Source organism: Chrysochloris asiatica, unplaced genomic scaffold (assembly GCF_000296735.1).
Source record: "Chrysochloris asiatica unplaced genomic scaffold, ChrAsi1.0 scaffold00021, whole genome shotgun sequence".
Lineage (NCBI taxonomy): Eukaryota > Metazoa > Chordata > Mammalia > Afrosoricida > Chrysochloridae > Chrysochloris > Chrysochloris asiatica.
Window position 1 is genome coordinate 5,114,003 of NW_006408539.1, and position 22,220 is coordinate 5,136,222.

General features: G+C 37.2%; 1 protein-coding gene across 1 annotated transcript in view; it reads left to right on the forward strand.

Annotated features, from left to right (window-relative positions):
• DCC (deleted in colorectal carcinoma) overlaps positions 1-22,220 on the forward strand; it is a 1,585,944-nt gene that overhangs the window by 1,106,539 nt on the left and 457,185 nt on the right. Inside the window, exons 10-11 of the mRNA XM_006837499.1 lie at positions 18,068-18,216; positions 20,198-20,336. Coding sequence (XP_006837562.1) covers positions 18,068-18,216; positions 20,198-20,336 — 288 coding nt within the window. The remainder of the gene's footprint in view (positions 1-18,067; positions 18,217-20,197; positions 20,337-22,220) is intronic.

Below are 22,220 nucleotides of genomic sequence, written 5' to 3' on the forward strand. Positions count from 1 at the left end.
CAATGTTGTCCATAGCTTGTCATGTTCCACACTATCAAAAGCCTTTATGTAGTCAATAAAGCATAGGTAAACATCTTTCTGATATTCTCTGCTTTCAGCCAAGATCCATCAGACATCAGCAATGATATCTCTCATTCCACAGCCTCTTCTGAATCCAGCTTGAACCTCTGGAAGTTCTCTGTCAGTGTATGATTGTAGCCATTTCTGTGTTAACTTTAGCAAAAAAAAAGCATCCTTAAGAAGACAAAAAAGAAAGAAAAGTCTAAGATGTACATCAGAAGAGACTGGGAAAAATGTTCACCAGCGTAGAGATGTTAAAATAAATGGAAAAAGTGAGGGCGTATAAGAGCTGAATAGAAAATTTCAAAGTTCAGCTTGAGAAGACAAAATCAAATATTATAATGAAATGTGCAAAGTCCTGGAGTTAGAAAACCAAAAGGGAAGAACATGCTCAGCATTTCTCAAACTGAGGTAACTGAAAAAAAAACAAACAAACAAAAAAACAAACTCAAGTCCGCACTTTCAGTATTGAAGGGTTCTATGGACAAAGTATTGAAAGAGGCAGAAAGCATCAAAAAAACATGGGAAGAATAAACAGAGTCAGTGTACCAAAAAGAAATGGTCGATGTTCAACCATTTCAAGAGGTAGCATATGACCAAGAGCCAATGGTCCCGAGGGAAGAAGTTGCATTGAAGGCATTGACAAAGAACAAGGTACCAGGAATATATGGAATGCAAATTGAAATCTTTCAATAAACTGATGCAAGATTGGAGGCACTCGGTCATTTTCCCAAGACAACTGCCTGGCCAGTTGACAGGAAGAGAATCATATTTGTGCCCATTCCAAAGAGAGGTGGACCAATGAAATGTGGAAATCATCGAACAATATCAGTAACATCCCATGCAAGTTAAATTTTGCTAAAGATAATTTAAAAATGGCTACAAGCATACATTGACTGAGGATTTCCAGAGGTTCAAGCTTAATTCAGAAGAGCACATGGAATGAGGAATATCATTGCTGACGTTAGATGGCTCTTGACTGAAAGCAGAGAATACCAGAAAGATGTTTACCTGTACTTTATTGACTATACAAAGGTTTTAGATTATGTGGTTCACAGTAAGTATGACAACATTACGAAAAGTGAGTATTCTGAAACACTTAATTGTGCTCATGAGGAACCTGTACATAGAACAAGAGGCAGTTGTTTGCACAGAACAAGGGAACACCGAATGTGTTAAAATTAGAAAAAGTGTGCACCATGAATGTATTCTTTCTCCATAGTTATTCAATCTGTATGCAGAGCAAATAATCCGAGAAACTGGATTTTATGAAGAAAACATGGCATCAGGATTGGAGGAAGATTCAATAATACTCAGTTATGCAAGTCAGAAATTCAGGGGTCTGCAATATGCATATGATACAACCTTGTTTGCTGAAAGAAAAAAGGACTTAAAACACTTACTGAAGAAGATCAAAGGTCACAGCTTTCAGTATGGATTGCATCTCAATGTAAAGAAAACAAAAATCCTCACCGCTGGACGAATAAGCAACATTCATATAAATGGAGAAAAGATTGAAGTTGTGAAAGACTTCCTTTGCTTGGATCAACCATCAACACTCATGGAAGCAGCAGGCAAGAAATCAAATGACATTTCATTTGGCAAATCTGCTGCACTAGACCTCTGTGAAGTGTTGAAGAGCAAAGATGTTAATTTAAGGACTAAGGTGCACCTGACCCAAGCCATGGTATTTTCAAAAACCTCACATGCATGTGAAAGTTGTACAGTGAATAAGGAATAATGTAGAAGAAGCGATGCATTTGAGTTATGGTGTTGAAGGAGAATATTGTGCATACCATGGACTGCCATAAATAACCAACAGACCTGTCTTATAAGAAGTAAAGCCAGAGTGCTCTTTGGAAGCCAGGATGGCCAGACTTTGACTCTCATACTTTGGACATATGGTCAGAAGGGACCAACCAGTTCCTGGAGAAGGAGATCATGTTTGGCAAAGTGGAGGGTCGGAGAAAAAGAGGAAGATCCACAACAAGATGGAATGGCATAGTGGCAGCGATAATGTGCTCAGATGTAGCAACAGTTCTGAGGTTGGCCCAAGACCAGACAGTGCTTCGTTCTGTTGTGCATAAGGTTGCTATGAGTCGGCACTGACTCAGTGGCACATAACAACAACAAAAAACCTTTAAGTATAACAAAAGATGAAGAAAAAAATAATTATGGGATAATTAACCAGCTGGACACCTCTAGTTAATTATCCCCGTATGGATGTTAATGTTGTCATAGTCAAGCCTCCCCACTCTACACATGCCTTCCCCATTTGTTCATAGCTCAGTGTTCCATATCTCAGTGAACAGTACCACAAACACTCAGCTATGCAAGTCAGAAATTCAGGGGTCATTCTTGAAGCTTCCATTATCTCACTCTTCTGCCTCCATTCTATCAAGTACTGTTGGTTAAACTTCCCCCATAGCTCTTTATCCTCAGCACCATAATTCCAATTCAAGCTGTTAACTTCTCTCTTCTGAAAAGTGTAATATAATCCCCAGGACTCTCTGAACAGTCACATTTGCCCTCTTTAATTTATTCATTATTTAGCAAAGTACAAATTGGATATACCTACCAATTCATTCCTGATTCTTGGTATAAAAGATGGAAATCCTTCCCAACGCCCAATATAGTCTGGCCTCTAACAGTCTTCCCCACTTCATAAGGACCTTATTATTCAGCCTTCTGAGAATGCATGTCCCTCAGCATTTTTACAGTGCCTTGCATGCTAAAAAAGTCCCCTAGTTAATATTTATTGAGCATTGATTTTGAGCCAGATACCTTTCATAAATTATTTAATTTAACCTTCATAGCAGACCAATGAGGTAGGTAGTGGAATTAACCAACCAGTTTCTGTCAATTCAGAATTTTAGTGACCCCATGTGTGTCAGAGCAGAGCTGTGTTCCACAGGATTTTCACTGATAGATTTTTTTTAGAAGTAGATTGCAATGTTTTTCTTCCAAGGCACCTCTGAGTGGGCTGAAACCCCAACTTTTTGCTAACAGCCAAGTGTGTTAACTGTTTGCACCACTCCCTGGATGGCACTAATGTTGGCTCCATGTTTAAAGAAAAGGGAATTCAAGTTTGAAAACATTAAGTAGCTTGTCTTAACATAGCCAGAATGCAGAGCCTGGATTTGAACCCACGGTCTTTAATTAGGAAGCTCAGAGATGCTCTTTACTGTTTCTCTGTGTCCCTAAAACTTTAGTAGATGAGCTCTTTTGTCATCACCTCCATCAGAGTAGCCCAGCTCTGTGCCTTCTATGAAACCCAATTGGTAAGAGAGAGATCTAAAGTCCTCCCTTAATTTATAGTTCCTCCCCAGACAGTCAGTTTACCCAAGGCAGTGCCTTATCCTTTAAAGCCTGGAAGTAGATAAACACTAAATTTCATTCCCAAAGAGATGGTATCTTTTAAGGTAACATCTTTCCATCATGATGTGGAGAAGTCTGTCCATTTGACTGCCTGAAAACAGATTACTGCTTCCTTCTCTAATAAATGGAAGCCAGGCTCTCTTACACAAGCAATTTGTACATGCCATTTATTGCTCTATTAAAACTACAAACATCAGATATCGATTCTTTCCATACTGACCATAATACAAGCCAACTTTGCAAATAGTGGCTGAGATTTAGTTGCATTATCACCACGGGAAACCCTCTGGGTTCTACGTAAGCTGAAGACACCTGCTCTGCTGATGCATATCTATTTATAGATAACTGACATTTTGCCGTACAGAAATATAATCTTGAAGTACAGACAAAGTCTACGATCAGAATGAAGCAAGCATGAGGCTAGAAAGTAGCCTTCTTAGGGATTTCTGCTCCAACTCTTATATAAGAAAGAAACCTAAGTTTATATTAAGGTAACTCTAGCAATGACATTAACTATGTGGAGTATTCATGAAGAGGTTGATACGGTTTAATTTGTATGACACATCAGGAGAAGCTCAGCTCATTTAATAGGAATCCTGGTGTGACACTGTAGGATAGGCACTGGACTGTGAATGGCAAGGTCAATAGTTCAAACCCACCAGCTGCTCCTTGGACTCAATGACCCTTAACAACAACATCGACAATTTAACCTGGTATGACATTGTAGAATAGGCACTGAACCACAAGGTTGATTTGAAACGCAAGGTGGTGGTTCAAACCCACCTGCAGTCCCTTGCAAACCCTATACAGGGTTGTTATGATTCGGAACCAATTTAGCTGGCAGTAGAGACACAGGTGTTTTGTCACAATGTCTATATTTCTATATCACAGAATGCCCTATTTCACAGAAGTGATGTGTAACGATGCTTCTGTTTGTGTATCATTTTATTGAATCCTTTTATTAACTCTGTGAAATAGAACTCGTGAACCCTTTTTATAGGTCAAGAAAGTTGAAATAACTTGAACTGCAAAAGTGTGCTATCAAGGTAGTTCCAACTCATAGTGACACTATATAGCATTTCCAAGAGTGCCTAATAGGTTTGAACTTCCGACCTTGAAGATACTTAGTCCAGTTCTTATCCTATCTATAGCACCACACCAGAGCCTCACTTGGACTAAGGTTCCACTGTTATGGAATTGTTGGATCATGCGCTGGACGGAAAGTTTGGGTTGAGCCCACAAGGTCAGCAGTTCAAATTTACCAGCCACTCCCTGGAAACCCTATACAGGGCCACTACGAGTAAGAACAAACTGGCGGCACTTAAAAACAACAAAAACATTATAAAATAGGGGAGAGCTTTTTGCTTACGTGATCCAGGATTCAAAACCAACATGTGCAATGTATTGGATTTTCACCAGTTACCTCAGAGACCATTTCCATCTTTCCGTTATGTGTGTTTCAAAAATATCAAAAGATCCAGTTCTTTGGAAAAGACTTGTGTAAATTAAAATTTTAATTTTTCGACACTTATTTTCTGACAGAAATTTTAGAATCATCCTGAGAAAAATGGATGAATTATTTTTTTCAATTTTCTTTGCAAATTTTCAACCTGAGATTGGTTGAAAATTATTGGAGTTATTGGTAAAGTGTAACAAAACAAAAAAGCAAGTTACTAATTAGCATTCCAATGCCAAGGGGAGAAAAGGGAGATGACCTGTGCTATCATTAATTTAGTTTACTTTGGCTTTTTATTTGAAGAACCCTTTATCTGAAGCGTTACCCAAGCTATCTAGGTTTTTTATTTTCCCTCTTTGTTTTCTCTGATTCCAACTTGTGAATTCTGTTATTCCAGAAAGGCTAAGTCAGTGTTGTTCCTGTGATACTCACTCACACCTATGGCTCTTGACTCCCCAGAGTCTTCCTTCACATCTGAAGTGTGTGCGGTTTCTCAGCCTTAATTTGTTCCTTGAGACTTTCTACCACATGTCTCACAGTAATGGAAACAACAATGTATACTAAACACATACAAACTGTGATGGGATATGAAATGTTAGTGTTTGATCATAATGGCAAGAAATCAGAATCAAGAAATGCTTCATTCTTTTCTTGTATTGAAGGAGAGGCTTAAAAAAGAGAATAAAACAAAACATTAATAAAATTAAGTTCACCTGATACCCAGTGTTCACTTATATGACAACTTTTTAAAACACATTTAGCTGAAACATTTAAGTTTTCATCTTCAGTGGTATCTTTTAGACTTTTTTTGGATCATTAAAAAGCTACTTTTGATAGCATTACTTAGAAATCTCCACTTAAACAGTTTGAAGCCTCAGTCATCCAGTTAGGAATGATTTCTGCATTTCTAGGCATAGTGGTTACGAATTGGGCTGCAAACCTCAGGGTCAGCAGTTCAAAACTACCAGCTGTTCCACGGGAGAAAGATGAAGCTTTCTGCTCCCGTAAAGATTTACAGCCTCGGAAAACCCTGTACAGGGTCGCTATGAGTCAGAACCGACTCCACAGCACATAAAAAATAAAAAATAAAAAAATGGCATTGTCTACGAAGTATTGCATTAGGCAAATCTGCTGCACAAGATTTCTTTATAGTGCTCAAGAACAAAGATATCTGTTTGAGACTAAGGTGCACTTGCCCTAAGCCTTGGTATTTTCAGTAACCTCATATGCATGTGAAAGTTGGACAACATATAAGAAAGACCATAGAAGAATTGATACATTTGAGTTATGGTGTCAGAAGACAATATTAAAAGAACCTTGGACTGTCAAAAGAACAAACAAATCTATGTTGGAAGAAACACAGCCAGAATGATCCTTAGATGGCCAGACTTCATCTCTCATACCTCGAATATAACATGTGGAGGGACCAGTCCCTAGAGAAGGACATCGTGCTTGGTAAAGTGGATGGTCAACGAAAAAGAGGAAGACACCCGACAAGATAGATTGGCACAGTGACAGCAGTATGGGTTCAAGCATAGCGAGCTTGGCACAGGACTGGGCAGTGTTTCCTTCTGTTGTGCATCAGGTCACTGTGCACAATGACTCTATGGCATTGAAGAACAACCACAAAGTATTGCCTCTGTTTTCTAAATGAAAATTCAAAATTCTCACAATACTTCACTGAAATTATTATCACATAATTGTGTTACTGAAAACATGAGCTATCCTATTGAACAGACTGTCTCATATATTTACAAACCGCTTTCAAGTCTAGGTTGAACCACAAGACTACCACTTTTAAGACTATGTTCTTTAGAAAATATTATTAATATTTTCATTCTAAACTATCAAAATCCATAATTTAATATGCTAGTGCATATGTGTTTGTACTGCACCACAATAAGTAATATGTGTGTTATATACATTGTGCATTATTTGATAAAAACTATTAAAACCAAAGATGAAATGAACAGGTAGTATAATAACTGTTTCCTCCAACCAAATCTTGTCAGACACTTCTGGTTTCATAATAGAAACATACCCCATAGTTTGTACTTTTTCCTTGCCAAATTGCTGTCATATCTCCTAACTATGTATAGTTCTGTCAAGAAAAGCTTTCATTATATTAATAATTACATTGCCTGCAGGCTTTTTGATGTTACATTCCCCATACAGAATAGAAACAGATTTCATAGAAATATCATTAAAGCTGTTAACTACAGGAGGAAAAAAAAAATCAAAGAGGCAATCAAAGCATGCACTTTATTATCAACAAATGCAAGTAGTTTCAGAAATGGTTTGCATTTGAAACATATTCAGTGAGGAGAGCCGCAGAAATGGAAGCCACTGTGTAAAGAAAGTGCACTCATTGGTCTAAAGCCAGCCAGATCACTATAGATAATTCCTTAGGTCCCTTGCTATGTTTTTTTTTTTTTTTTTTTAATGAGCTCAGGAATCACTTTTAAATGAATAGATGAACAAAGAGGTGGAGTACTGCTGACAATTCTGACCTAAGGACATATGAATTGTTATAGGGCTTTATTTGAGTATCAGCACATGATGTGAGATTTCCCCCTCAAATAAATGCACTGTTATTTTAGTTTAGAAAAAAAAAGATTTGGTGACTATTAAATTGATGATTTAGGAAGAGTAGAACTCATTGTTGTACACAGTCATTTTGAAAAGACTTTAAATATTCAAATGTTCAACTACATAGTCTGACAGTCTGTCTTCATTTTGGACTTCCAGCTGAGAAACATCAGGATAATGGCTAAGAGATATTAGCCTCATTCAGTATTATGAAGAGAGTGGCAGTCTCAATCCTGCTAAAGGTTTCATTACGGGAAGCCTGTATTCGTAGCCTTATTTGGATTTTTTGAACCTGATATTTGGTAGATGATCATTTACATTTCAGTCTGGTTATTCACAGTAGAAAGAAGTCAGGAAGAAAGACAGAGACATAAGATATTTTAATAGAAACAGGGCAAGAGAAAGGAAATAAGGGGGAAAAGGTGTTAGTTCATATTATTCAATGTCATTTTCTGATCATTAGAAACCCTGTTATTTTTTAAGTGCTGTTGAGTCAGTTCCAGCACATAGTGACCTTGTATAGGGTTTCTGAGGCTGTAAATCTTGGCGAGTCTATAAATCCTCTAAGACTGGTGGACTAAAGCTGCAGACTCTGTGGTCCGCAGTTCAGTTCTTATCATCAGAGTCACTGTGCTGAGGACTAGCATCTTACCAAGCCTAGAATATGAATTCAATGAGCCAGATGAATTCAAGTGTCATGGTTTGGAAAATGCAGTAGAGGTCTATTTCATAAACATGTTTCAGCTTTTGAAAAGCTAGTCTTTGATTTAAATTTGAAAATGTCTCTTTAAAGGGAAAGCCTTACCGTGTTTCCCATCATGAAGTAATTATCAATTACTACAAATGATTTGATGATAAAGAATCACTGATTGTCACACACTTAAGAAACCTGAGATAGTGTCTAATCCATTTTGAGCTACCATTTGCAAGTCATAGATTCCAGTGATGGAAACTATAGACCCTGAGCCTAAAACAATATACATTTTACATTCTTGATAGTGTGAACACAGTTGAAGAGGTTTCATGAGCTCCTTGATGCCAATGACAGGTCTCTATCTCATGTAGAGTAAGGACAAGAAGCCATTCTTCTGGCTCTCTCTCTCTCATCTTCACTTAATCAGTTGTGGCTCATTAAACTGTGATTCAGAGAACCTTGGGTAAGTGCTAGACTGCTAACCAAACTTTTGATGGTTTGAGCCCACCCTAAGGCTACTCAGGAGTATGAACCTGATAAACTACTTCTGTAGAGATTATAGCTCAGAACCCCTATGGAGCTATTTTATTCTGTCACATAGGGTTGCTATGAGTCAGAACCGATTGAATGGCACCCAACAACAACCAAATGTGATTCAATATCTTTTTCTTTTCCTTTGTCTCTTTCCCCTTCTCACACACAAATGGAGTTAAAAGATAATGGAAAGCTCCCACATACTTTTTGAAGCCCACCTGGTAGAATAAAAGCACACAGACATCCTGTCTTCAGTTTGATTAAATATGACTAGTCATGCTGTATTAAAAATTTATATAACTTGTATATGTCATTTTTATGGGTTAATACAAAATTAAATCTGATTATAAGATTCTCTGCTAAATTGTAAATTTATACATAGTAAAAAAGTATTGTTCTCACTGTAAATAGTGACCCGTAATGCATCTCATTTACTCCAACTGAAGTATTTAATTTGTTCTTAAATACAGGTGTTATCTTGAATTTCTACTGTAATGTAATATTGAAAATTTTAAAAGGTAGTTAGGCTGACATTGATTGATGAGTTACTAGCATAGATTATACATATATTCTGAAACCTTTCCACTCTTTGAAGAAATAGGTAACTTGAATAGAGATGGAGAAAAAACAGATGTAGTTTCAGTTTGCTACAAAATTATTGTCCAACTGAGGGGATCGGTGGGGATTATCCAAGACAACTTGAAAATGATGAGCAGTTAAGCCTATTATAGTTCTCGACTGACATAAGGAATGGAATGAAATAGAAGGCGGAAGCTATTAACTATTGATTTCACATTTAATTCTCATTGTTGAACAATTTTGAGTTGCCTTTTTTCTCTTTCGCTGTATAAAACCTCTCATATGCATGTATAACAGCACATCTGAAAATATATGAAAATGTATGCTTAAATAAACTCTGCATATATGGCCTGAAAATACATAGCATATGTATGTATGCATGCGTATTTCCATAATTGTCATACAATGAATCATCTGCAGATAAATTTAGAGTTACAATTCAAAGGGAAAATACTAGAGAATTCAAAAACTGGAATTTGCAGCCTCATTGTAAGGACAAGTAAGCATTTGACAGGCTCAGTGAAACAAACTCATGAGTTTTGCGATCCTGCAGGCAATCATTTGTTCTAAATCTTGGGGCTGATATTTTATGAATTATTAATTTACAAGGGGGCTGTGATGCTGTAGGATAAACACTGGATTGTGAACCACAAGGTTGGTGGTTCTAACCCACCAGCTGCTCCTCAGAAATCCTGTACACGGTCATTATGAGTCGAAATCAACACGATGGCATTTAACAAGAGAGAATTCAAGAAGTTTGTGAAAAGATCCCGTTATCTTTAATTCCATTTGTCCATGAGCTTTTGGAAACCTCCTCAGACATGACTTGATGGCAGTCTTTGGATGTTTATATTTACTAGACTCTACATAGGAGCTCTGGTAGTATAGTGGTTACCAATCGGGCTGCGAACCTTAAGGTCAGCAGTTCAAAACTACCAGCAGTTCCATGGGAGAAAGATGAAGTTTTCTGCTCCCGTAAAGATTTACAGCCTCAGAAACCCTGTACAGGGTCGCTATGAGTCGGAACCAACTCCAAGGCACGTAACCAAGCACACAGGATTATTGTATTTTTATTTTAACAAATATGATTAAAAAGAAAATCTACCAATACAATCAAATTCTAAAATAAGTTACATTTCATTTATTAAATCTATGAAAGTCTAAAATAATTTAGGACCTTTTAAAAGGCAATTAAGCACAGAAGGAAATTGGAACTTTAAACCAATATGCATAAAAAAGTTTTCATTTGACGGGAAATTGGTGAAAGCACATACTGCTTTCAGTGAATCCTTCAACTAAAGGCTCTGAATGGCCCTTCCCAGTTCTGTTGCCTATTATAATCAGCTTGAAAGTCTTCCCTGAGGGTGTCTAATGGGTATTGTTGTTGTTAGTTGCCTCTGAGCTGGCTCTGTTTTTGGCAGTTTTGCAGAACAGAATGAACTCTGGTCTGGTCCTGAGCCATCCTCACAATCACACATTGCTAGAGTCCATTGTTGTCATTGCTGTGTATTTTGAGTGCCTTTCAATCTAGGGGACTCATCTTTCAATATTATACTTGACAGTATTCTGTTGTAATCATCAGGGTTTTCATTGGCTAATTTTCACAACTAGATCCCTAGAGCATTCTTTCTAATCTGTCTTGCTCTGGAAATTCTGCTGAAACCTGTGTGCCATGGGTGAGCCTGCTGGTATTGGAAATGCCATTGGCATCGCTTCCAGCAACATGCCAGTTACCCCAGTTCAACAAACAGATTGATTGTGGCTATTACAAAGACAGGAATGATGTTTCTAAACAGAATTGGAGTTGGCACTACCATTGGAAACTGATTTCAAGGTAAGGGTTCTTTCATCCGTAATAGTAAGCTACGTAAGATAAAGAAATTGCAAAGTACACAATGCTCACATGTATATAATGCCTATAGATATATAGATCAACTTTAGCAGCTCTCAGGAGGTATACTAAGAAAACACAATTTGTTGATCACTTGTAGTATCAACACTCAATCAACAAAATCAAATGAATGAGACTCTACAGAGTCAGTCTTGTCATTTGTGGCAATGTTTTGTTATTAAGTGCCATCGATTCAGTTCTGAATCACAGTGACCCTGTATAGGGGTTCCAAGGGGCCATTGATGTGTATGAACTCCCAACCTTGCGGTGAGCAGTCTAGTGCTTATCCTACGGCGCCACACCAGCAGCTGTATATGAAGTCATTCATGTCGCACACATATTGACTATCTTTTATGTACCAAGCACTATGCATATCCCTGTACAGAATGCATTGTTGCTTTTTAACTCACTGTGACCCAGTATAGGGTTCCCGTGGAGCAGCTGGTGGGTTTGAACTGCCTACCATATGGTTCACAGTCCAGTGCTGATCCTACAGTGCCACACCAGGAGTCCACAGAGAGCATTATTATTGCATTATTCTGGCAATAGTGATGTGTTCTAACCATGCTCACCCCACTGAGAACCAGGGCTGAGTATGCAGGGCTCAGCATGGGAGGGATGTGGCCAATGTGGCTCTTGTGGCTCCTGGGGCTTTCTTGAGTTACATAGTCTATTTCTGTACACAACAGATGGGAATGGCTATGTTGCTGACAATTGGATTCCCATGCACTTTCCAAGTCTAAATGGTCCCCATTGAGTTATAGCCACTCATCCCCCTTCTTTCCATGCATGTCCCCTGCCTTGCTAGGTGGCCCTGTCACCTTACTTTTTCTAATTCTTATGTAGCTCCCTCTGGGTACTTGAGTCATTTCTGAGTGTCCTTCTATGCCACACGTGGGGCTTCAGGAAAGTCTGAGGGCAACATGGCACTCAACATACCCTTGCTTTCTCAGCAAAGTCACCAGCTACAGTGAGTGTAATGGGCTAATTGAGGTGCAGCTTTTTTCTTCTTCCCTTTTGCTTCCTCAAGACTTCAAGTCCATTTGATTTCTAATGGTGCAGATGAGCAGAAATGTCCCCAGTACTGCGTAGACTTCTTCTCTCCCAGATACCCACCTGACTCTGTCCACTGAGTTGTTCTTCCCTGATAAACCAGAGCTCTGCTTCTTCTGCCTCTCCTCAGTGTGCCACATCTCAAAGTCGGAGCGATGTTCTTTGAATTTGGTTGTTTTTAAATCTGAGCCTGTGCTGTCAGAACTGAGCCAAGTTCATAGCAAACAATGTCCTTTTGGTTTCACCACTGGAGACCAAGAAGGGATACGTTCATTCCATTAATACTTCACACATCACTAGGTCACATGGATCTGCACTATTAACTGGCAGAATCTTGGTTACCTCACCTTTAACATGTATCTCAAGGGATTCACTCAGTCTCAAGACCCTATCTTCACTTTCCATCTTCTTTCCTTAGAAAATAATGTATTTCAAATAAAAACTGTCCTCTCTTTAGAGGCTTGCTTTGTCTTAATGAATGTCATTTTCTTTGTGTTAGTAACTATAGAAATATGCAAGTTATTTCTTTAATTATATACTTTATACTGCTCAAAAAAATATGGTACTGTAATGGTCCAGCTAAAGTATACCAATGTGCAAGTGTTTGTTTCACTGTTGTTGTTACCTGTGAAACAAGAGAACTGTTTCATTATATAGTATCATTCTAAATGTGTCACTGAAAACTGTGATTTAAAGCTCTTAGTTATTCAATATTGTCTCCTAATAGTCCCTGTGTGGAATGGGGGTTTCTTTATTAAAAACATCGCCAATTACTGAAGGAGTGCTGATGTGATTGCTGCTCATTAAGTGTCTACTGTCAGAATACAGTTTTTGGGAGCCACAATTCTCAATGCAGAAGAAAAGATAAAAGAGCAATGACGTAAAGAAGAGAGAGAATCCTGATTGAAAAGAAAGACATCTCTGTGGAGTCATGAAAAATACGTTTATGTGTTTATACATGTGTATGTTTTTTAGCTCTGTTAGACCAAAGAACTTTAGAAGCAAAGATACTCAAGTAGCAAAGGACATGCCCAGTACCCAAATCTGACCTCTAAGAAATGTCGGATTCCAGAGTAGGGTAGAATCAAAATGATCCTGGAATCATTTATAATGCAAGAAATAAAGTGCCAATAAACATGACAGGACATGTCAAAAGCAGCAAGCTTGGAGGAGGTGTCAACCACAACTTCTAGAGCACAGAATAGTTAAGATATGACAATGTAGGATAAGCACTGTACCACAAGGTCAGTTTGAAACCCACCAGCTGTTCCTAGGAAACCCTATACAGGGTTGCTGTGAACCACAACTGATTCGATGGTACTTTACAACACAACAAAAATATATCATGGACCATAGAAATTGGGAAACCATGTGTCCATACATAATTAGGAGTCTTGGTGTGACGCTGTGGGTTAATGTGCTAGATTGCAAAAGTCAGTTTGAACCACAAAGTCAGTGGTTCAAGCTCACCAGGAACTCCTTAGAAACCCTATACAGGAGTCAGTCTGGGTGGGAACTGACTCACCAGCACTTAACAACAACAACTCCTTACTGACAGTAAGTTGATCAATAGAGAAAGAGATTCTTACAGGAGAATAAGAATTCCATCTGATAAATGTGAAATAAGTGCTAGGAAAGAATAAAAATCATTATATTGTAATGACGAGGGTGAGTCAAAAATTATCTGCACTCTCATTATACAACAAGTCAAAAATTATCCACACTCTGGCTGTAGAGTTTATTTGAATGAACTTTTAGAAAACACAAATACATAACTTTTGGACATAATCTCCTTGTTTTTCAATACACTTCGTCCAGCTGTCAACAAGCTTTCATATTCCCTTATTAAAAAATGTTTAGGCTGAGCTATGAGTAGAAACCAAGTCAATAGCACACCACCTCTGTCATCATAAGCACTGGACTGCTAACCACAAATTAGTAGTTCAAATGTACCACCTGCTCTCAGAAACCTTATATAATGGCACTGTGAGTCAGAACAAACTCAATGGCACACAACAACATCATAAAATGATATATAATATAGGTGTAAATTTCTTAAATGTAATATTTCTTGGATCATGTGAATACTAATAACAAAATAGATTCATGCTGTGGCACTGTAGCACAAGCACTGGACTGCTAACCATAAGGTTGTCAGTTCAAACTTATCAGTTACTGTTTGGAAACATTATGCAAGGTTGCTACAAGTCAGAACCTACTTGGTAGCACTTAACAATAACAACATGATGAACTTTGTGATAGAAATGATGCTGAAGATTACATGGTAGAACTTTGTGTGACACTGTGAGTTAATGCACTGGACTGCAAAGTTGATTTGAACCTCAAGGTCAGTGGTTAAAGCTCACCAGCCGCTCCTTGGAAACCCTATACAGGGTCGCTATAAGTCGGATCAACTTGACAGCACTTAACAGCAACAACAAAATGAGTTATTCATTGCAGATACCATTTTTTCAATAATATAAGTGGAAAATATGCATGTGGACCTCAATAGATGGGATACACAGGAATCAAATTGATTACATCTGTGGAAGAGGTGATGGAGAATCTCAATATCATCAGCCAAAAAAAGCCCAAGGGCAGATTATGCAACAGACTATCAATTGTTCATATACAAATTCAGGCTGAAGCTGAAGAAAATTAAAACAAATCTACTTGAGTCCAAATATGACCTTGAGTATGTCCCATTTGAATTTAGAGACCATCTCAAGAACAGTTTTGATACATTGGAAACTGTTTATCAAAGACCAGAAGAGTTGGAGGATGACATAAAGAGCATCATACTGGAATAAAGCAAAAGTTCATTATAAACACCAAAGTGGATGTCTGAAGAAACTCACTCAGAAACTTGATCTTGAATGTAGAGAAGTTAACATGACTGGAAGAAATACAGAAGTAAAAGGGATGAATAGAAAATGTCAAAGGTCATCTCCAGAAGACAAAGGAAAGTATTATAATGAAATGTACACCAAACCGGGGTTAGAAAACCAAAAAGGAAGAACATGATCAGCATTTTTCAAGCTGGAAAAACTGAAGAAACATGTCAAGGCTTGGCTTGCAATATTGAGATTCTATGGACAAAATATTGAATGATGCAGAAAGCATCAAAAAAAAGCTGGCAGGAATATAGAGTTGTTGTACCAAAAATATTTGGTCAATGTTCAATTTCAGGAGATAACATATGATCAAGAACCAATGGTATTCAAAGAAGAAGTCCAAGTTGCACTGAAGGCATTAATTTAAAATAAGGTTCTAGGAATTTGTGGAGTACAAATTGAAATGATTCAACAAACTGATGCAACACTGAAGGTACTCATTCATCTATGTCAAGAAATTTGAAAGACAGCTACCTGGCCAACCAATTGAAAGAGAGCCATATTCGTGCTCCTCTCAAAGACAATGAACCTATAAAATGTAGAAATCATCAAACAATACTGTATTATATGCAAGTAAAAGTTTGCTGAAGATAATTCAACAACAGTTACAGTAGCACTTCAACAAGGTGTTGCCAGAAATTTAAACCAGATTCAGCAGAGGACTTAGAAAGGGGGATATCACTGTTGGCATCTGATGGATCTTGGCTGAAAGCAGAGAATCCCACAAAGATATTTTGTGCTTTATTGACTTGGAAAGGGGGATATCATTGTTGGCATCAGATGGATCTTGGCTGAAAACAGAGAATGCCAGAAAGATGTTTGTGCTTTATTGACTATGCAAAAGCATTTGAGTATGTGGATTATAACAAAACATGAACAACGTTGCAAAGAAAGGGAATTCCAGAACACTTAATTTTGCTCCTGAGGAACCTGTGCATAGACAAAGAGAGAGTCATTAGAACAAAGGGTTACTGAATGGTTTAAAATCAGGAATGGTATGCACCAGGGTTGTATCCTTTCACCCTACTTATTTTGATCTATAAAATGATCAAATAATATGAGAAACTGGATTATACTCTGAAGAACGTGGCATCAGGATTGGAGGATGACTCATTAACAACCTGCAGTATGAAAATGACCGAACCTGTGCTGGAAGCAAAGAGGATTTGAAATACTTTCTGGTGAAGATCAAAGACCACAGCTTTCAGTATAGGTTGCACCTCAACGTTAGGAAAACTGGACCAATAAATAACATCATGATTAAGAGAGAAAATATTGAAGCTGTCGAAGACCTCACTTTGCTAGACTCACAATTAACACTCATGGAAGAAGCAAAAATTAAATGCCAAGAAATCAAATGACTTATCACAATAGACAAATATGGTGCAAAAGACCTCTTTAAAGTGTCAAACAGCAAACACGTCACTTTGAGGATCAAGGTGCACCTGACCCTAGCCATGGTATTGTCAATCATTTCATATGCATGTAAAAGTTGGTTAACAAATAAGTAAAACTCAAAAAGAATCAGATGGTGGTGTTGGCAAAGAACATTAAAAATGCTATTGACAGCCAGAAGAACAAGCAAGTCTGCCTTGGAAGACATACAACCAGAATGCCCCTTAGAAGCAAGGATGGCAAGACTTCATCTCTTGTATGTTGGACAGGTTGTCAGGCCAGACCCTGGAGTAGACATCAATCTTGATCAAGTGGAAGATCAGCAAAAAAAGAAGATGCTCATGGAGATTGATTAATACAGAGGCAGCAACAATGGGCTCAAGCATAAGAATTGTGAGGATGATACAAGACCCAACAGGGCTGTGTTCATACTGGGTCGCTATGAGTTAGAAGCATGTTGAAGGCACCTAACAGCAACCTTCAATGTAAAACAATTTTCCAAAACAATTTTGTTACTGTCTTTTCTGTTGTACCTTGGAGTCAGTTTCAACTTCTAGGGACCCTATGCACAACAGAATGAAACACTGCCCATTCCTGTACCATCCTCATAATTATTGCTATGTCTGAACTAAAACACCAGAAAATTTGACAAAATCAGTAATTATAAAAACACCAGACAGCAGCCAGGAAAGCAGTAGCAAGTGCTTATGCAGAGGAAAGGATGTGACTATGATTGATAATAATGGCTACTCTGACCACAGCACATTTGAAGGTTCAAAAAGGAAATTAGCACTGAATTTTAGCCTTGTAGGCCTATTGATGCACATAGCTGGGCTTAGGGAAAATGTTTTTGTTATAATGAACTGCAGGGATATTTTTATTCAAAAAAATAATACATTTTGGTTAAGTAATTATGGAACTGTGTTAGCAAATTTCATTAACAAGCAAGCTGCTTATCCTTGATTAACTAAAGAAATAGTTATGGAAGAAAATGGGATACTGGGAAGTGAAATTGAAAAGGAAATCTTGAACTTCATTTAAAGGATCCAGTATTGAGCAAGGTTTCAAAATATCGACTTAAATAAAGACAATATGGTAAAATGTTCATAGCTGTGCTGCCCATTTAAATGATAGATAAAACCATAATGCAAATGTAGTCTAATTGTATATTCTCTTTGCTTTCTGCTGTTATTAGCAATACCCAAGCAAAATACTGGCATAGTGGAAAATTTTCAGGACTAAGAATTTAGATTAAGAATTCCATTCTGTTTCTGCCATAATTCTAGTCGCTTAGACTCTTTCTTCAGTTTCCTCAACTGTAAAATGAAATCAGTAATTTAATACAAGTTCTCTTCTGAATTTTAAAATGTTATAAATTCTAAAATTACTTTGTATATTATTTTCTTACCCTATGTGATTCTAAAACAGAAAAAATAGCACCTGCCACTAGTTGTAATTTCCCTAGACTTTAAAAATGGTGATTTTGCTTGTTTCGTGAAAGGGGACCTGACCCTCTTATACGAATCCATTTCTTTTGATTGCAGTGCAAGTTCCAGGGCCAGTAGAGAACCTGCAAGCCGTATCTACCTCACCTACCTCAATTCTTATTACCTGGGAGCCCCCTGCCTATGCAAATGGTCCAGTCCAAGGTTATAGATTATTCTGCACTGAGGCATCCACAGGAAAAGAACAGGTAAGCAAGACACCAAAACAGGCTTTCTGAATAAAGGGCTAAGGATCAACAAAAGACCTGTAAGTTCAGGGTTTATTTAGCAAATTAATTGGATAGCTGATACGTTCTAAAACACGTGTTACTGGAAACTTGAAGTGATTTAATTGAATTCTTGCATTTGAAAGAGGTACATAGGCAATGAGATGAAGTGAAGATAAAGGAATTAGGTTCTGCTTGAGAATGCAGAGTCCTGGGCCAGAAAATCCACATGTGTATTAAGTGACCTGGAACCAGGAGGCCATGGCATCTTCTATCTTTACCCTACAGGATCATTGCCTCTGTGTTTAATAGCTGAAGATAGATCTATTTTCTTATTCTGATCTATTTTATGTTATTTTTGTCCTCTTCTGACCCATTGCCATTGAGTCAATCCTTGCTTATGGCAAACCCATATGTGTCAGAATAGAATGTTACTCCACAGGATTTTCAATGACTGTGATACTTTGGAAGCAGATAACTACCAGGCCTTTTTTCTGAGGCATACCTTCTGGGTGGACTTGAACCTACAACCTTCAGTTAGAGATGAGTACGTTAACTCTTTGCACCATCCAAAAACTTCACCATCTTGCTCTCCTTTATCACCTTTCATTAGTTTCAGTGCACCTTCCTCTAAACGTCCACCCTGCTATTTAAACATCGCCTCTAAACTGTGCTTAACACATTCACCTGAAAGTAGATAGAATTAAAATTTCATGTAAAGTAAGAGTAAAGAAGTCTTTAGTTAAGGAACATGAAATTCTGCAGTTCTCTTTTGTGACATGTATATATATATATGACTGCTGAGATATCTTACTTTTCAGATTCTCAATTTTGTGTGGGCAAAGATAAATAGACAGATGTCTAATTAAATTGGGACGGCAGAGACTTGTCCACAAAATACCTGGGTTATTACTAGATGTTGTGAAGATTCACTAGCATAGTGTGATATTCCATGCTTCCACCAAAACAGAAGGATCTGGGTTTTTTATTTGAAAATGTATTTCACAATGCATGGAGGGGATTGCAACCATTATAATGAAGCAAAATATTTGATTTGCTGAATGTACCACTGATGATTTGTCTGTAAAACTTATGCTCAATTCACAAACAAATAAAAATAAAAATAATTAAAAAGTTTTATTCAGGCATAATTTAAATTCCAACTTAGGTCTTAAAATGAGCATCGGTTCATTTTATTTAATCCATTTTATTTATTCATTTATTTATATTGCTTGTTGTCCCACACTATCTTAGCTCTTATTTGTCACCTTTTTTTCATTTTATCCACTTTTCTATATGTTTTAGTTCTTTAATAATGTCTTTTAGCAAACCCTTTACATAAGTTTAAAAAAATGGAATCAGCTAAAATGGAGGTGAGCCTGAGGAGGGATCACTGTGCGGAGATAAATAACAGTCTTCGAGAACACATTGGCTCTGATTTATGCAATGATCTTCACCTCCACTGCCTCATTGTCTGCCTCTCTGAAGTGGTGGAAACAGTTCTGACCTATCTCTCAATATTTAGGAAGATAAAAATTGTGGCTAAGTATCTGCCTGTTTCAAGAGCCATGAATATATTTCAGCAGGGAAAAACAGAAGACTGTTGTTTCTGGGTAAATTATTCTATTTGGGCTACATGAGCAAGCTGCTCTCTACCTGCCAGGTTTCTGTGTGGGAAGAATAACCCACACTGTTCAATGTATTGGGTAATGTTTAAACAAATTGGAGCTTAATGACTGTAAAAATAGCATGGTGCTGTTTTAACAAGGAGACTGCAGAGGATCTGGGCTTTAGTTGGGGAGTCTTTGTCACAAGTTAGGTTTTACAGCAACTCATTATAAAGCTAGGGTGTAGTTTTGTGAGTATGAATCTAATATATCCAATCTGCTGGTTGCACAGAATGACTGCCATTTCTGCTTAAATGTGCTTTCTTAATAACAGTTTTGGCTTTTCATGTCTCCAGAATATAGAGGTTGATGGACTGTCTTATAAACTGGAAGGCCTGAAAAAATTCACAGAATATACTCTTCGATTCCTAGCTTACAATCGCTATGGGCCAGGAGTATCTACTGATGACATAACAGTAGTCACACTCTCAGATGGTAAGTTAACGATGGTGAAATGCCATGTAACTATTTGTTATAATGAATACTGTTAATGCTATAATGTTATAATGAATATTTATATCCAATAAAAAAGAATATTGGATATGTGTCTGCCTTCCACTTCCAAGGTTGTTTAAATTTTTCTGGAAGATCTCGTAGCATAAAATAGAAACTGGGATAGTTCACTTGCACTATTGTGGTTTAAAAGGAGTGGCTGGTGGGTTTGAACTGCCAATGTTGTGGTTAGCAGTCCAGTGCTTGTGTTTAGTACCACACCAGGACTGTGGTCACATTTAAACTTTCTTGAGAATTATATACTGATTCAAGGATGCAAAAATTGAAAATCCTCGAAGTGTGAGTAGTGCCTAGGAACTCAAATTAAATTCTTCACATTTTTATTTATTTCTAAAAATTACACGAATAAAAGAACACATTTGTGCAGGTCTGTGGACAAATTTGTATTGACCTGTTACCTTTTTACACCCTTTCTAATAGGGGTGGTATTAACTCTGTCAACTTCCAGTTCCCTTAACTTAAAATATAACATGAATAAATCAGCATTGAAAGAATTAAAACCGAAATATGAAAATATATAAATACCATTACTCGTTGTCAAAGAAATGAAAGATTAAACATGTTTTCTTAAATGCCATGAAAGAGAAAATTCACTTGGATGAACTTTGATGATTTAACAAAGAAGTGGCAGGAGAATTAGGGAATGAACAAAAATGAAATATTGGAAAATTTATTAAAAAGTGAAAATCAAGTACAGCAGAATATAGTCTATGAGCACAATGAAAACTCAGGCAGGTACAAAATACAGACGTGATCCCCCTGAATATTAAAATGGCAAAACAAACAGTCTCTTTTCAGCAACAGTTCCCAAACTGGTTTGTAAATTATTGATCTTGTGATTTTAAAAAACAGTGATGTTTGTTTGATTCCTTGGCTGATCCTTTATTCTTTAGCCTGGACTGTATATTGATGGATATTTCACACAGTTATTACTGGGAAAAAAGAAGAAGGCACATGTCATTGAGCAAAGCAAAAAGAAAGCAAGAAAATTATGTCCATTTATAGTTTCAACTTAGAGAAACTATTTTGTATGTGACACCACTTCAGTATCATATTTAGTTTAATTCTTATGCCCATCCATCCAGTTTTGTTATTGATGACAGAACAGAATATTTATTGGCAGAATAAATTAATTCACAACTTATAATTACAAAAATAAAGAAAAGCAAATGAAAATGAATACTTTGCATAATTTGCATAATTTATGTAGATTGAATTCACACTCTGAACTGGAATGCTGTGGCCCTATTCTCCACTTTAGTTTTGAATGTCCTAAGTGAGAAAGATAGATTATTACTCATTAGCCCAAGAATTATCTTTTGGAAGTGTTGCAACATTTAGGAATTAGAAAATGCCTGTCACGAAATAAAAGAATCACATGTGCTGATGGGGCACAACTCAAAATGAAGAGAAACAGATTTAAATGTCCATTAATAATTGGAACATGGAATGTATGAAGTATGAATCTAGAAAAATGGGACATTTACAAAAATGAAATGGAACGCATAAACATCGATATTTTAGGCATTAGTGAGCTGAAATGGACTGGTATTGGCCTTTGTGAATCAGACAACCACATGATTTACTATGCTGGGAATGACAAATTAATTGAAGAGGAATGGTGGTGCATTCATCGTCAAAAAGAACAAATCAAGATCAGTCTTGAGGTACAAAGCTGTCTGTGATAGGATAATATCCATGCGCCTATAGGGAAGACTCTGGTAGCGTAGTGGTTACGAATTGGGCTGCGAACTTTAAGGTCAGCGGTTCGAAACTACCAGCTGCTCCGCGGGAGAAAGATGAGGC